Below are 18,416 nucleotides of genomic sequence, written 5' to 3' on the forward strand. Positions count from 1 at the left end.
CATTTGCAAGTTCCCCTCCAAGCCATACCTGACTTGGAACTACATCTCCGTTCCTTACTGTTGCTGGGTCAAAAGCCTGAAACTCCCTACCTAACAGCACTGTGGGTATACCTACATGGACTGCAGCAATTCAAGAAGGCGGCTCACCATCACCTTCTCAAGGGCGGTTAGGGATGGACAATAAATGTTGGCCTTGCCAGTGACACTCACATTCCAAGAATAAAAAAACATTCATGACAATTCCATTATAGTACACTGCTTTGTGCTGTACGGAGATTCTTTTCAGTAAACTGAGAATAAATAAAGATCGTCTATATGCTGGAATTGCAAGAAAAGTAAGTATATATACACTATTGCCAATCTTGAGGAGAATTTCCTCAAGAAGAAAATGTTTGCTTTTTTTTTAAAGTCAGGAATTTGTTGCCATATTACAAACTACAAAAAAAGACAAGACTGAAAAGACAATATGACAGAACAGCTTTTAAAACCCACAAAAAAAGATCTAATAACCACATCTGAATCCAAAGGGACACTCAACTATGAATAGAGCACAGATTTCATTATCTGAAACCACAATGGCAAACCCACATCCTCACCATGCAAACTGAAGAAAAAAGGAATAAATGTTTCATTTTCAGCTTCTCAAATAGTATGTTTAATTGAGGAATTTTGTAAAAATTGTCTTTAAAAGCTTTATGTATGTCCTCCAGGGGAGGAAATCTGCCTTCCTTACTTGGTCTGGCCTGCATATGACTCCAGAGATACAACAATGTGGGGGTCTCTTAACTGCCCTCTGAAATGGTCTAGCAAGCTACTCAGTTGCATCAAACCACGAAAGAAAAAAAAAAGTCAAATAAGACTAAATCCTGATGGGCCACACAGCATCGATCTATGCACTTGAAACAAAAGGCACGCCTTGCCCAGTCAACCCTGCAAAGTTCTCCTCACCAACATCTGCGGTCTTGTACCAAAATTGAGCATGCTGTCCCACAGGCTAGTCAACCACAGCCTAACATAAATCACTCACCGAAATCATACCTTACAGCCAATGTCTCAGCCTCTTCCACCACCATTCCTCAGCAGCAGGACAGACTGACCAGAGGTGGGCGCACAGCAGTAGACAAAAATCAGGAGGGAATGGCCCTAGGAGTCCTCAACATAGACTTACTGGGGTCCAGAGTCACATGGCATCAGGTCAAACCTGGGCAAGGAAACTTCCTGATTACCACCCACCGCCCTCCGTCAGCTGATGAATCAGTGCTCCTCCACGTTGAAGACCACTTGGAAGCAGTACTGAGGGTAGCAAGGACACAGAGTATACTCTAGGTGGGGGACTTCAATGTCCATGAGGGGCTTGGACAGCACCACTACCTGATCGAGCTGGCAGAGTCCTATTTTTCAGACTAAGACTATAGTAGATAGTGAGAAAACCAACAAGAGGGAAAAACTCAACAGATCTCGTCCTCACTAAGTGACCTGCGGCAGATGCATCAGTCTATAACAGTACTGTTCACAATGACCACCACAGTCTTTGTAGAAACTAAGTCCTGTCTTCAGCTAACTTCCATCGTGTTGTATGACACTATCACCATGCTAAATGGGATAGACACAGAACAGATCTAGTGGCTCCAAACTGGGCATCCAGGATTGTATCCAAACACAATCCGTAACCTCATTATCCAGCATATCTCTCACGCGACCATTACCACCAAGCCAGGGGACCAACCATGGTTCAATGAAGAGTGTAGGAGAACATGCTGGAAGCAGCACCAAGCATAACTAAAAATGAGGTGCCAACCTGGTGAAGCTACAGCACAGCATGCTAACAGCAGAAGCAGCATGTGATAGAGAAAAGTGATCCCACAAATAACAGATCAGATCAATGCTCTGCAGTCCTGCCACATCCAGTTGTGATAGGCAATTAAACAACTAACCGGAGGAGGTGGCTCCAAAACCATCCCCATCCACAATGATGCGGAAGCCCTGCACGTCAGTGCAAAAGACAAGGCTGAAACATTTGCAACCATCTTCAGCCAGAAGTGCCGAGTGGATGATCTAGCTCGGCCTTCTGTTGCGGTCCCCAGCAAATGCCAGTATTCAGACAATTTGATTCACTCCATGGTGATAAGGGAAGATGGTGGCATAGTGGCAACGTCGCTGAACTAGTAGTCGAGGCCCAGGCTAATGACCTCGGACACTGGTTTAAACCACACCACGGCAGCTGGTGGAATTTAAATTCCAATCAATGAATTCAATTAGTTAATAAAAATCTGGAATTGATAGCTCGTCTCAGTAATAGTGCCATGAAACCATCAATCATTGATTGTTGTAAAAACCCATCTGGTTCATGAATCTTCTTTCGGGAAGAAAATTTGACGTCCTTAACTGGTCAGGCCTCCCTGTGACTCCCGACCCACAGCAATGACTCTTAACCGCCCTCTGAAATGGCCTAGCAAGCCACTCAATTGTCAATGGCAATTAGGGATGGGCAACAAATGCTGGCCTTGCCAGCGATGCCCACATTCCATGAAAGAATTTTAAAGAAAACAGCAGAAGGCACTGGATACAGCAAAGGTTATGGGCCCTGACAACATCCCAGCTGTAGTACTGAAGACTTCTGCTCCAGAACTAGTCGCACCCCTAGCCAGGTTGCTCCAGTACAGCTACAACACTGGCATCTACCTGACAATGCAAGAAAATTGCCCACGTACATCCTGCCCACAAAAAGCAGGACAAATCCAATCTGGCCAATTGCTGCCCCATCAACCTACTCTCAATCATCAGCAAAGTGATGGAGTTATCGACAGTGCTTTCAAGTGGCACTTACTCAGCAACAATCTTCTCACTGATGCTCAGTTTGGGTTCCACCAGGACCAATTCAGCTCCAGACCTTGGATCTTGGTCCAAACATGGACAAAAGAGCTGAATTCCAGAGGTGAGTTGAGAGTGATTGCCCTCGACATCAAGGCAGTATCTGACTGAGGTGTAGCATCAAGGAGCCCTTATAAAATTCAAGTCAATGGGAATCAGGGGAAGAACTCTTCACTGGTTGGGAATCATACCTAGCACAAATGGAGATGGCTGAGGTTGTTGCAGGCCAATCATTTCAGCCCCAGGACATCGCTGCAGGGGTGCCACAGTGTAGTGTCAGAGGCCCAACCGTCTTCAGCTGCTTCATCAACAACCTTCCCCCAACACAAGGTTAGAAATGTGGATGTTCGTTGATGCTTGCACAGTGTTCAGCACCATTCACAACTCCTCAGATACTGAAGGAATGTGTGCCCGCATGCAGCAAAACCTGGACAACATTCAGGCTTGCGTTAATAAATGGCAATGAGATTCACACCACACAAGTGCCAGACAATGACCAACTCTAACGAGAGAGAGCGAGCGAGCGTGAAGCAAATCTGCAAGGAAATCACAGATGGGCAAGAACTATAGAGTGCTGATATTGGGGGACTTTAACTCAAATAAATCGACTGGGATAGTATTAGAATAAAGGGTAAGAAGGGTGAAGAATTTCTGAAATGTGTTCAGGGGAACTTCCTTGACCAATATGCTCTCCATCCAACTAGCTAATTACTCAGTAGCCACCTTATGTAAATTGCGCCAGAGTTCAGTCACCTAATTTTCCTTTCTTTCCTCTTCCATCCATGATTGGGAAGAATCTCAAATTTGTCATAATAAATGCCCAAAGTCAGCCAAGTAGATCCCTTCTAGCTAGGAAACCTAATATGACATGTTATTCTGTGGGCAGCTGGTCAAATGAGAATATCATCTATGAAGAGAAAAACATTTTAAACAGTATTAAAGCATTTATTTTGTGGAGTGGGAAATGGAAGAGCACTCTAGACTGAAAGCACTTTCTCCCAAAAAAATACTATTCTCATTACGGTAAAAAATGAAAAACTTCTTCAATTAACCGATGAGAGAGCTAGGTTTTCTATCAGACAGATGATCCAGCCTGGATTTTTCTGCAGCACCTTGTAAACGGTAAATAAATAAAATCAAGTAGTGGTTACTTAACTTGAAGAAGTCTTCACTGAAACAAGATTTAATTCAATGTTTTTCACAAGTTGCAATCCTCAATTCTTATTTTACAGGACAAAAATACAACACATATAAAAGGAAACACGCACACAAAGCTGATCAGCTGGACTAAATATGGATGTCAACACATTTCGATGCGGAATTGGAGTTTCCTCATATGACTACTTTCTCCCCTTGGACATTGAGAGGTTGGAACAAAAGTAACCCCATGGGCAAACAACATTTAGAAAAACTTCTAATGCGCTGATTCAAGAATTTTAACAGTGTCTAAATCCTACCTTCTCTCTAGCATCAAGTTCGGTCTATGTGTCTGAAATCATGTTAACAGCCGATTCAATTCACCATTACTCTTTGTGAAATTGTGGTTCTTCCGTAACAGACAAGCAATCTAAACAGCACAAAGACAGTAAAGGGGTCAAGAAAGATGGAGGGGTAGAGCTCAGTATCAGAATATATGTGGAAGCCGGCCTGATGTCTGCAGAGGTCATCAAGGAGCAGCGTATAAACAAGAAAACAGAACCAATATGGCTTTGCGGGTGATTTGAGATCAATGTGCAGGTGGGGAAGAGGAGTCATCACCAGAGATGCTCTGGTCAACCATGTCAAAGGCTGTAGAAAGGTTGACCATGACAAGGAGAGATACTGCCTCATAGTCAATCACAGGTACTAGCATTTGTGATTATGGTTAGGGCTGTTGCAGTGGTATTGGAGACAAACTACTTTAGGAAATGTCTCCAGTTTATATGATTTTTTAAAATGTAAATTTACAGTGTGTTGATGCGTGTGCAATTTTTAAAACAGTTTTTCTTCAAGAGGGCAACTTTTGATTATGCAAGTGACAGGTCCCAAAAGAAGTCTACAAGGGACCAAAAAATCCCTTCAAATGCAGTTTAGGATACAGTCCGTCAGAGTTTATAGTGGAGAATAGGTCATTCAATATTAACCTTCTGCCTAAAACACCTAAAAGGATAACTTGATCATTTTTTTGCTGTAATGGACTTTTGGTTTATAATTAGAAGAAACAGAAACTCTGTTTCTGCATCAATTAGCTCCCAAGTTATTATAAAGTGGGTGTTACTCTGGTATCTTGCTTAATAATTTTTTATATTAAAGAAGTCATTCACGATTGCATTTATAACAGCATTTCAAACTCAGATTTCCAGAATAAGAAACAAATTGCATTGCTATAGAAGAGCTGTTCAGCTATTTGTTCTAAATGTTATACATCATCTATATTCATTTCTAGGTTTTGTTTGAAAAGCCACAAATTGTTTAATTTTTATGAATGTGTCTTCGATCAGGAGAACTTGCATGAAAATATGAATCAAGACAACTATCAAAAAATTCTGAATATTAAAAAAGATAAAATGAACTTAAATAACAAAAACAAAGTGCAATGTATCTATAATCGAGGGTCTATGTCATAAAGAACCATAGAAAAGCTGCAGCACAGAAAGAGGCCATTCAGCCCATTGCGTCTGCACCAGCTGACAAAACTAGCTGCCCATTCTAATCCCAGCTTCCAGCAGTTTGAAGCAGATTTGATAGGTCTGAAGTATCCAATGGATTTCAGTTTTCATACTTTCTACAGGATTGTAAATACTATTTCTAAACTAGAAAACCTACAAAAGCTAATCAAAATCTTTCCCAGGCTTTTGAAACGAACTATTAAATATAACTCAAACTATTGCAAGGAATGCCTGACCACCTGTTTTGTACATCTCAACAATCAGCAGTTTAGCCTTTACTTAAACTAGCCTCCCAACTATTAACACAATACCTCATTTCTGTTCAAGACGCCATGAAAATGAGCATCATAACTGCATTTCAGACAAGAGGTCGAATTTGAAAAACCACTTGTCTTTAAGAATTCCAGAAATACCAGGAAGGAAAGTTTTCTTTAAAAAAAAATTGCCTGAATGCTGTAATTTACAGAATTGAGTTTAGGAGATTTAAATGCGAGCATCCATACATTTCACTGCTATTTTAGTCTGTCACAATTGTACATGTTTCTTTCTTATAATCCATTCATCTAGGATTGATAAACAAGTGCAATTTGAGTAAACAACTGGACATAATTTTACCAGGTAAAACATGCCTAAATAAATTATAGCATAGTTTGTTTATTAATAAAAAGCATAACTTTTGTAGTTGGCATTCATTATTGCACTTTGACATAAAGGAATAAACAATTTTTGAAATTCAAAATTAAATAAAACCATCTGCTGGAAAAAGGTCCATGAATAATAATAAAATATGCCCCTTTGGCCATAGGAATTGAATGGCATCAGAATTGCAAGAAGGCCTGTAGACATTTGCAAAAGATTTAGGTTTGCTACATTATTTACTTGGAAATGCAGTAAACAGTGTGAGGGAAGAGTAACAGATTTCAAGAGGACACAGGCAGACTGGTGAAATGGGCAGACACATGGCAGATGAAATTTAAACAGATGTGTGAAGTGATGCATTTAGGTAGGAAAAACGAGAAGCAATATAAACTAAGTAGTACAATTTTAAGAGGATTGAGGAACAAAGAGACCTGGGAGGGTATATACACAAATCTTTAAACGCGGCAGGACAGGTTAATACAGAAGCCAGGGTTGCCCTCCTTACAGTAGAGAAGGTTAAGGAGGGATTTAATGGAAGTGTTCAAAATCATGAAGGGTTTTGATAGAGTAAATAAGGAGAAACCCTTTACACAATGGCTGAAGCACCACTAGCCAGAGGGGACAGATTTCCTGTAATTGGCAAAAGATCTAGAGGGGACATGAAGATTTTTTAAAAATTATATACAGCAAGTTGTGATCTCGAATGCAATACCTGAAAAGGTGGTGGCAGCAGATTCAATAACAACTTTCCAAAGGGAATTGGACAAATACTTGAAGGGGTAAAATGGGCAGGACGACTGGGAAAAGGTAGCGGAATGGGACTAATTGGACAATTCATTCAAAAAGCAGGCATGATAACCAAATGGCTCTCCTTCTATGCAGTATCATTTGATGATTCTAACTGCATAAAAGATCATAACCACCCTTTACACATCAATTGCACTTATCCAGAAATTTTGGCGCCGCGGGGGCGGCACAGTGGCGCAGTGGTTAGCACTGCAGCCTCACAGCTCCAGCAACCCGAGTTCAGTTCTGAGTACTGCCTGTGCAGAGTTTGCAAGTTCTCCCTGTGACCGCGTGGGTTTCCGCCGGGTGCTCCAATTTCCTCCCACAGCCAAAGACTTGCAGGTTGATGGGTAAATTGGCCATTGTAAATTGCCCCTAGTGTAGGTAGGTGGTAGGAGAATGGTGGGGATGTAGTAGGGAATATGGGATTAATGTAGGATTAGTATAAATGGGTGGTTGTTGGTCGGCACAGACTTGGTGGGCCGAAGGGCCTGTTTCAGTGCCGTATCTCCAAATAAAATCAAAGAAAGAGAAAATAAACGTGTGCTACTTGGTTTGTAAGTAACCTTTAGTTATATTTATTGCTTTGGTATTTTGTAGATTAGAAAGTGGGGAAACAAGCATGCTAGTTATATAAGCACGTTGATTTATATAGGGGTGGAATTTCCTGTGGGAACATAATTGGGAAGTGACACTCGAAATTGCACCCATTCATGTGTCAATTTTGCTGATGTCTATTTACACCAAATGTCCTGCCAATCTCATTAACATATACAAGAAAGTGTAAAAGTGGGCATAAACAGAGCTGAACGCAATGTTACATATTAAAAAAATCAGGGTCGCAAATGTTAATTGTGTATCAACTGTTTAATTATATGCAAGTGGAGGGTGCTAATTTGACTCTTACTTTAGCACTTAAAAGCAGACACTTACTGAGACTAGTGGAGGTTTATGAGTGAGGCGCTACATGTTTGTAATCCTTTTGTTCTGTACATTAAATGTGAAACAGAGTAAAGATAGGCTCCAGAATCATCCTCCCACAACAAGCTTTTTGGAATTTAACACCAAATGCTGAAATTATATATTCCTTCTTAGTATGAAAATTAAAGTTTGAAGTCCTCTAAACATTATTGATACACACTATGCACAGCATATTGGCCTGGAATTTTCTTTGTTGGTACCACCCTGATGTAGACCTGAAAATACCCCCATTCTGCCACTGTCAAATTGTTTGCAAAATTTCCTGCTAATCTCATTAGAATATGTCTAAACAGAATACCAACTCATTTAACCACCATTCATGCATATCAGATAAATCATATTTAAGGACCTAGTCAGGAAAGCTTTTCAGTTTACGTTACTTAATGATACAGTGCAGGTCTTAAGAGAGGATACATTTAAAAAAAGCACTCAAAAAATTTTACTGAAACACCAGAAAAAATGGCCGTTTACTGCTTTGCCTGAAAATGTTGTCGAATTAAGAAAGTTAGCAAGCATAATCAGGGGTGTAGCTAGTTTCATAGGTGGAGATGTGTTTGGGTGGAGGAATCAACAGACCATAAAAGATTTGGTCATATTGTAGTTATGCGCATAACTCACATACCCAAAATCCCACAAGTTCTAGGTCACGTATTTGGTTTGTGCCCAGATCAAACACATCTCTTGGCAGAAACACAGAGAAAGAACTGATGAGGATATTATTTTTATTAATTGCCCAAAAAAAATCAAATGTAATGAAACACATCAAGAATTACACTTTTCTGGGCTTGATTTCACACCTGTTTTTAACCAGAATAACCGCAGGAAATGTGCATCTACATCTCCTCAGTCTGAGGGAGAAGTGGAGCCATTATAATGAGCTGAAATACATGCAGGTGAAGGATTATTAATAATAAACACATGTATTTAACGTAAAGCACATTGGGAGGTTTTATTACATAAGCATTACAAAACAAAAAATACAACACCAAGCTTCATGAGGAAATATTAGGGCACATCACCAAAAGCTTGGTTAAAGAGGTAGATTCCAAGCAGCATCTTGAACAAGTATAAAAGAACAATGAAGTTCAGGTATGGGGTAATTATGTGTGCAACACACTTGTGCCAGAGTTTCTTCAGTTTTTTTAAGCCACAATAAAAATGTATCTCTGGACACAAATTCCACCACTATATGGTAATGGCATTGAAATTCTGTGCTAACTAGTGAAGTAATGCCCTTGTTTTTTCATCAGGATTGCAATAATGGCTACAGGTAAAAGCCACAGCACATTCAAACAAAAAAAATGCATAATTCAGAAAAAACAATAAACCCGAAATTGTGTTCTTTAGTCTGTTTTATACGATCCTTCTTTGTTCCCCCTCATTGGAGTCAAATGAAAAACAAAATAGAGCACTATGCAAAAAGGGCTGGCTATTCACCGGCACCTGATTTGCCCTACTGCCCAAGACCAATTTTACACAATGTTTCACTGCACCTAATGCAAATGAATCATTAAACATGCCCCAACAAGAAAGATTGTGGAAATTTAAGGATGGCAACACAAAAGTGTGTCAAAGTTAAACATAAAATGCTACTTCTGACTAATCTTCCGAAACAATTACCGCATTTTCAATCTTGCATTATTTAATGCCACTAATACCAATAGTGGTTGGTTGAAAAGCAACACAAATCTATATAAACACTGAAGAATTCCAGTATTAGCTTAAATGCAAACCTCATTATTTTAATGTTCTTATGATAACTGACAACCAAAACAAAAAAAAAAGTTTACCAGCCAAGTTCCTGAAGGCATAACAGCTTTGGGTATCACATTATTTTTAAACATGTGCAATTGTAATTACAGAAACTACTTGCAACACAATCTCCAAGATCCATATCAAAAAAAGTTATACCACTGATATATAATCCCACTGCATAGTGAGAAATCTTAAAAATATTGAGATTCAGAAATAAGTAAACAGGTTTCTCAACTATGGGATGTCAGATTCTTGCTAGGTAAAGACACCAGAATTATCATCTAGCAAGATCTCTGACTTGATTAAGATCTGAAAACTAGAATTCCCTCCAGTGGTTTGCAACTACAAGTTTCAAAGCTGAAGACTAGATATAATCAAGATGAGTGTTAAAAAAAAAATAAGTACTTACACCAGAAGCATCTCTGCGCATCCCTTTATGGTTTCTCAACCAAGATCGACTGAGCTCATTCAACTCAAGGATTGGCTGCACTTTCAATCTCACGGTGTCTCCAGATTGACGGATCATCTCAACTATCTCATCTCGTGATTTATTTTCAACATTCTTACTGTTAATTTCCACCAGTCTGTCACCTGGCACCAAACCCAATGCCAGATCTTTGGTGCCAGCTCCAGGCTCAGCAAAATGAACCATCCTGCGGTATACTTGCCCATCAGCTCCTCTGTCCAGCATGGTTGTTCTCCGCAAAGAGAATCCAAAGTCTCCTGTATTTCTTCTCTGCAATACAAGCTCTCTAGGTTCTGTAGGCAAAGGTGGTACCACAGGAGGAAGCCGTAGATCAGCAGCAAAACTTTTATCCACAATTTCTGGAATCTGAATATTGGGACTTGCTGTTAACACTGAATCTGCCATATTTTTTGGCATTTCTTCTAAGTATTCAAGTAGTAAACCTTCATTTCTCATTTCTACCTGTGGTGAAGGAGTTGCAGAATTTTCTGATGGAGTTGACACTTCTGATGTTGTCTCTTCTCGACTCTTTTGTGAAAAAGAGAACCTCTTTACTAGTTGGACTGAATTTTGTTTAGCAAGGGAGCCAAACAAAGCTGCTCGCTGAAGTACTGATCCTTTCAAACTACTCTCATCTATTTTGAGGTCATCACTGGAACTGGCAGTACTCAATTGCTCAGAATCAAAAATCATGCTCCCTCTGTTGCTAACAGTGTCTGAATCAATATCAGTAAGATTGAGATCCGAACTACTCGCTACTTTTATTGGGATAGGAGCTGAAATTTCCAGTTTAGTCTTTGATTCCCGCTTCGAAGATCGATTCAAATTAAAGAGTCCTCGACGAAGCCCAACTTCCTCAAGACTTTTCAATTCTGCGACAGACATTTTCTCCCGCTTTTCCTTCTTTTCTTTCTTCTCCTTTTTATCTTTGTCTTTTTTGATTAAGTTAAACATTTTTAATATTTATTTGTGTGCAAATTATTAATAACTGATAAAGTAAATAAAGACAGAATCTTTTAATGGTCCAGCTGCAATCAGGGCCAAGTCACTTTTCTTCTTAATCAGGTATGACCAGATGTAATGCTGTGTTTCTGAAACAAAATCAAAATGATAGTTACAACAGAAATATAAATAGTACACTGTTCAGTATGCAATTCCAATATTCATTTAACCAAAATATATTCTAGTTACTATTTCAAAAAAAAGATATTTAAGGTTATCCACATAACCTCAATTTTTAATAGTACAATAGCATAAATAAAAAATGAACGTGTATCCAAATGCATAATATCTTTTAAGTGTATCAACTTCTCAAATAGTAAATTTATTAAGCTTGTTCATCAACACAGAAATAAGTCATTTAGGCCAGAAAGGTCCCAAATTCAGCGCCTGATCTGTGCTGAGTTAACTGATCTCAGGCAGATTACTGGTGGAAATGCTACAATTGGTCAGTGTCCCTGAGCTAAGGGGAGGAGGAAGTAAGCTACGGCCAAGTTTCCCTCAATTATCATACTCAGTAAATCCTGACGCAAAAAGATGTATATGTGCTTGCCAAGTGAGGAGTGGCTTAGACTTGGCTGTGAAAGCTCCCCGCAGTTGAATTTACCATCTACGCTCACAAATGGAGAATAGTCACTTGGGTGGGGGGTACTGACAGGTAGTGGCACTTGTGAAACCATATGCAAAGATGAATATCAAAGATCCTGTTGCCCAACCTCCTAGATTTCCTTAAGGAAGTGACAACCCAAGTGAATTGTGGCGAGTCCTGATATTGTGTAACTTGACTTCCAAAGAGTTTTTGGCAAGATCCTACATATTGTATCCCGAGCTAGTTGCCAAGAAACTAGATGGATCCCAAGTGTTGGGGTGGTGAAAAGTCAGTTATGAGAAAACAAGAGAGAAACTTGTTTTTTTTTCAGCCTAGAAAGGTGGTGTCCGAGAGATGATCTCATAGAGGTATACATAATTATTCAAAAAGGTAAAAAAGAAAGTGAATCTCGAATATAAATTTAAATTCAACTAAGCAGTAGAATTAGGGGACATAGATTCAAATTAACAAAAGGCCTTTTTAGATTAGAGATACAGCACTGCAACAGGCCCTTCGGCCCACCGAGTCTGTGCCGAACATCAACCACCCATTTATACTAATCCTACACTAATCCCATATTCCTACCAAACATCCCCACCTGTCCCTATATTTCCCTACCACCTACCTATACTAGTGACAATTTATAATGGCCAATTTACCTATCAACCTGCAAATCTTTTGGCTTGTGGGAGGAAACCGGAGCACCCGGAGAAAACCCACGCAGACACAGGGAGAACTTGCAAACTCCACACAGGCAGTACCCGGAATCGAACCCGGGTCCCTGGAGCTGTGAGGCTGCGGTGCTAACCACTGCGCCACTGTGCCGCCCTAACATCAGGCACCTCCCCTTAGCTCAGGGACACTGACCAATTGTAGCATTTCCACCAGTAATCTGCCTGAGATCATCAGGAAAATCTTCAAGCAAGAGTGATGATTGTGTGGAATAAACCTTCAGATAGAACAATGATGGCAAAAACCTTGGAATTATTATACAACTGCATTTGGGATATATTAGGATCCCTCCGGATGGATAACTAAAATAAGCCTAATGGCCTTCCTCATCCATAATTTGTGATCTTGAGTCAACAAACTTTAGAAAAGGATGGGAGAAAGCTGAATGAGAAAAAAGGGAGTACCACTATCTTTTAGAAAATAAATTACAGGATAATTGTACCTTTCTTAAAAAAAAAACATGCTCATGTCAGTTTTAATGATGTTTATTCTTTACAGAAATGATTGCTGATAGCAATAACAATCATATAAGGGATTAATAAATAGCAGTTGGAGTCACATCAATAAATGCAAACATGATACAGCAACCATGTATCTTGTGTTAGATCCTTGATACTTCAAGACTCAGCAGCTCCTGACCTAGTATCTCCTATTACATGAATTTAAAAAATTGCAGAAAAATGCAGAACAAAAGAATGCTAATTAGAAGTTTATAAGGTCCTTTTTCCCCCTTAAAAAAGGCCTGATGGTGACATTCATGATGAACATTATCCTATTCTGATGCACAATAATCCAAATGCTAAGAGGTCCTTACCCTGCTAAACTGACAGCACAATTTTTAACAATATATTATTTGGTCTACTTAAGCTACTATCTGGTCATCTTTCAGGAACAATAAATGTTGTTAAAACTAAAATCAATACATAGGTGTAACTATGGCAGGTCGTCATTAGTGCCTCTTCTGTGCTTAACAATACTAAAAACTTCCCAAATTTCAGATTGTATTTGTACAACACAATTGGGAGCGGATAGTCACAAATCATTGATCAGAGAGTTATAGTACTGGCAGGAAGTCTTATAATATTTCAAGATAAATAGCATTATTACACACTGGGGAAATTTTTATTCCCGATTATTTCATAGTAAAATTGTATGCTCAATGAAGAATACACTGACAACTTCACTACAAATCACAAATGAAATTCATCCCTCAAGACCACTTCTGGAACTTAAAAGTTTCACTTTACAACTTGAAAAACTGCAAGTGAAACAAATCTTCATGATAACCTTAGTCTAATTTTATTAGAGAAATCAGAAGCTTTTGCACACATTTTGCATAGGTTAATGCACAAATTCCAACATTAAAGACCCTTAGCAGTTAAAAAAGACTCAACATTTATATTTTACATTGATGCAAGTTTCAGTTTCACCGACAGCCAAACTAGCATCAACGAAGTATAGACAGTTTTGGTTTTACATTAAATGCATAACCCTTTCCTTTCTTTATAAAACAGCACTATCTACATCAGCAGCAATCTCACTTATAAACAAGCCAATGTTCTTGCATTAGCAGTTACAACTTCATCTTCAACCCAAATGACCAACAAACCATACATGCAGCAGTACATTATTTCAGTCCACCATTGATTTTTTTTTTGTCCATGGGCATGGTGTATGGTTAGTTCACCTTACAGACCAGCAATGATGGCCTCTACACTCCCTTCCTCAACATCAGGGTAAGCCCATGACCAGAACGGCAAAAGCGGGTTCCTGTTGCTTCTGAATCCAATCCACAGCACATATAGTAGATTCAATACCACAGAAATCATATACACCACTGAGCTATTTCTACAGACAGTTTAAGGAATCTCAATGTTCTAATGTTAGTAAAAAGCTGACTGTCTTGTTGCCTCTTTTCCAATCTAAAAACAATTCAGTAGCCACCTTGTGTACAGCATGATCCTTCAAAGCACAGAGATCACAATGACCAGTTAATCTACATTGGTAGGTAGCTGAGTGATGAATCTTGGCAGGACAAGTATTGCCATGGGATATTTCATGGCCACTTCAAGAGATGAAAAGGGCCCGAGTTTCAATGGTTTTGCCCAAAGGACAGTAGCCGAATCAATGCAGCACACCCTCTCTACTGCACTGAAGTGCCAATTCAAATTATATGCTTAAGTCCTGGAGTGGGATATCAATTTCGAACAGAGGTGAAGATATACTAACTGAAGAAAATTGACATTTTTTTTTTAAAGCTTTAATGCTCAAGCTCTTCTTAAGAGCAACAAGCATCTTTCTTTATGTATACCACTACTCTATTTCCATCTCATTGCAATGATTGGTTTATTTCACTTATGAAAGTAACAACTACTTTAATTAGTTTGGTGTGCAGCAATAAAATTTGAAATTCCACAATACTAAAGTCAAAAATTAATGAGAAATATATTTATATGCATACACACACACACAGATATAACTATTTTGTATTTCATGAGTACTCAATACTAATTAATTCTTCAAACCCAAACTGTTGAAGAAAAGTTATTTTATTTGTAAGTTTTGGCAAATCATGTCATAGCTTGACTAGAATTGCCCAAGGAAATACATGTTAACAGAAATTTTTATTTTTAAAAATGCGACTTTTTTTTTAAAAAAAGAAACGTTTAATTTGCTCCTTACAATGGACTACCTTCACAAAAGCTGTACAAAAATTAAAGTGCCTATTGGCGTCCACAGCTTGGTCCTGACTTCATTCCAGAGCTTGGACGTCTCAATAACAGAAGCTAAGTCTTTTTTCAAAAATTATCCTTAAAATAAAAACCAAGTCTGTATTTTTATTTAAAATGCATTCAAAATGTAACCATTTTCCAAATGCTCTGTATGTGTTCTGGAATTATGCCAGTTGCCTGCTTCACCAAATTAAAATGGTTGAAACAACAAAATGCTAATTAAATGGCAACATGCAAAATTATTCAAACTATCCCTGAAAAACAGCAAATTACCGCACTTACCCACTTTCACAGTAAACAATCTACACAACTACATTCAGACTCATACTGTTAATTTGGATATTTGAAAGATATAGTTTTAAAATTAAGGATCCATATTATCCCATATACCATTTTACAATGTGAAAGCTTCTAAGATCTACACTAAATTCTCCAAGTTACTGTGTCAGGTAGTCCTTTAAAATTTGTTTTATTTTTCACTTTGATGCTTCATGACATGTAACACTAGTAGATGATCCCTTTCATCTGCCAATTCAATCTTGATTCAGCTACTTAAAAGGCATACAAGTGTCAAAAGTAACTTATGCAAAGTCCTCTTTCTCCACAACGAATACTTGGAACCTGTGTTTAAGTGAGTCACAGGATATATATCACTAACTTGTAATGCAATATATTAGAGCATCAACATGTTGTGTCAGCACAGCAATTTCTTTAAAAAGGAGCTGAAAATGTTTGTTATGTCACTGCACAACACTCAATATAAATACTTCAAAAGGCAGCATTAAAAGTTAAAAAACCTAAACCAGACATGAACGCCAACTCATTTCTCTAGCTCAAGAAATAGTTCAATTTGTAAGCAGCATTTATGTTGATAGAAATGAAAATAATGGCCAGGTTTACACACTAGGTGGACGGGAGCCGGCCACTGACTGAAAAGCCGGTGGCGAACCTGCTTCCGCCTCGCCTGTGGAACTGACCCGTATCTTGAGGGTTGATGGGCTTCAAATGGTGAGAGGTGGGACTTCCACCCGCTTGAGGTAGGAAGTCCCGCCTAATGGAGCTGCCAGCCAATCAACGGGCTGGCAGCTCTTAGTCCCAGCACCACCACCGGGAGCTGTGGCCACTGCTGGGACTACAGCCCAGCCCAAAGGAAAGAAGCCAGGGAGCCTGGAAGGTAGGTAAGATTTGGTTGCCTCGCTGGCTGTAATCAGTCAGGCCCCAGCAAGGCAAGGGCAGTCGATTGGGAGGAAGGATGGAGTGTTGGGTCTTGAGGGTGATTGGGGTAGTGGGAGCAGCACTCCATCGGGCACAAGGTGCCCGATCATGAGGGCCCCCCCGGACGTTCGAGAGCCGTCTGTGTTTGTCATGTCTCGGACGCCCGCTTGCCACATGTAAAATCCGCGTGGAGGTGGGCAAAGGCACTTAAGTGGCCACTTAAGCATCTGGATTGGCCTGGGGCAGGCAGGCCATTTTTCGCCACCACCGCCCTGCGTAAAGTCGTGGCAGAGCGGGTCAGGAAGGCCTCCCACTCCATTTAACGCCCCCTCCCCCCGCTCTTTGGGGTGGCATAAAATTCAGCCCTATATCTCGAAACACAAATTTAACTGATGAAGACAGTGAAAAGTCACGATGTTTTATTCAAATCAGTACCCAACTAAATTTTTCCATGTACTATAAGGGGTAAAAGTCTTCAATATGGGAAAAATTGCTCCAATTTTTATAATTAATAACCCAATAATGACATTTTTCTTGTCCTTTTTAAATTTTAATCATGAAGAAAAATAAGTACTCACCTTTATCATTAAAAGCAGAATGTCACACCTAAGTAAATATCAGGGAGTTTTGCAATGGTGAAAACTACACAATGTTCATCAGTCTTGCAATTATAAACAAGCAAATGGAATTTCAAAACTGTGATATTTGTAAGTAATTATAACCATCGAGAACACCAGTTCTAAAATGTTGGGCAAATAGTGCCAAGTTAAGTTCAGTAACCAAATATCAAATTATTTTGTTAATGTGCATTTACATTGCAACCAAAAACAATAGTGCCTCAGTGCTTTGGGCATTATTAGGCAGTGCTGAACAGCAACATACAAACAACCAACCCATTTGTGAACAGAAAGATGATGCTGTATTAACCAATTTCATTACTATAAGTTAATAGAAGGTAAATATAGCATTTGCAGTAATAAGGAACTGGAATCAGTGATATTCTCAAATGTTTGGTAAAATAAACATCTTTTAATAAGGAATTTTAGAAAATTGGCACAACTAGTATTCATCTATAACATACTGTGAGAAATTATACACATAATTTTTAAAAAGTTGAGGGGGGGTGATCCATGGTTGCCGATGGTTTCCCCAAACTTACAAAGGGTATTCTCCAGTACAAGGCAATTTTAACAGCACTCGTTGGAGGTGCTAAAACTAAGTCGAATGATTAGTGATTTTTGTAATAAAAAAACTACTGATGGACCCTAACATAGCTCGAAAACAAAAATTTATTTTAAACATGTAACAAAGCCAAATTTGCCACAAATTTTTCAGTAGCTCAACTTTGTCTTGGCATTAAAATTTTAAAAATTGCAACGTAGCTGGAACATAAATCGGTCGCATTTGCTTGTAACACTCATCTCCCGTAGTTCACTATACTGTACCTTTAAAGGTTTGTACCTCTTACCTTGCGAAATTCACATTGCCAGCTGTAAAGTAGGCCAGAGCTGTAGGTACGGAGCTTGACCCACTGTCGAAATCAGTAACACAATACACACATTCCACAAACAATAGGGTAAAAGGAACACAAAAAATAGATCTTCCTTTGTCAAATCCGTCGTCCACTCGAAACAGGGGCTTTAATTTCCCTTGCCGATCTCAGCTTCATCACTATCGTATCCTTTTTTTGGATCCTCCTGGAAACGCTTAGCATTCGCTTCCTGAAAACTCGAACCTCCCTCCCTCCACAAAAAGAACCCAACATGAAAAAGCATAACACTTGAATGATGGCAAATACTCTCGGAGTTAAACCCCCCAAAATTACGAAAATAAGAGCGTGAGGAAGGAGTGTTGCGGGAAAGCTGAATAAAAATAATGGACATGAGATACTCACCGATGGAAGCAGGAACGTGCATTATTTGCGGCTGTTGTGACTGCTGCCGTTGACAGCGCGATCCTCCCTCTTGCTGCCCGTCCAGCCGCCGCCGCGCGACTCCAAGACG

At 39.2% G+C, this 18,416-nt stretch overlaps 1 protein-coding gene across 13 annotated transcripts in view; it reads right to left on the minus strand.

Moving 5' to 3' along the window:
- Positions 1 to 18,415, minus strand: part of myo18ab (myosin XVIIIA b) — a 346,088-nt gene extending 327,673 nt beyond the window's left edge. For 12 of the 13 annotated variants that reach the window (XM_068010423.1, XM_068010422.1, XM_068010417.1 and 9 more), the window contains exons 1-2: positions 18,308 to 18,415; positions 10,090 to 11,237 (exon numbers count right to left, since the gene is read on the minus strand). In XM_068010423.1, coding sequence (XP_067866524.1) covers positions 10,090 to 11,100 — 1,011 coding nt within the window. In that variant the 5' untranslated portion in view covers positions 11,101 to 11,237; positions 18,308 to 18,415. The remainder of the gene's footprint in view (positions 1 to 10,089; positions 11,238 to 18,307) is intronic. The other variant, XM_068010426.1, reaches the window with a different exon arrangement.
- Position 18,416: the final 1 nt, after the last annotated feature.

This window comes from Heterodontus francisci, chromosome 30, assembly GCF_036365525.1.
Source record: "Heterodontus francisci isolate sHetFra1 chromosome 30, sHetFra1.hap1, whole genome shotgun sequence".
Classification (NCBI taxonomy): Eukaryota; Metazoa; Chordata; class Chondrichthyes; order Heterodontiformes; family Heterodontidae; genus Heterodontus; species Heterodontus francisci.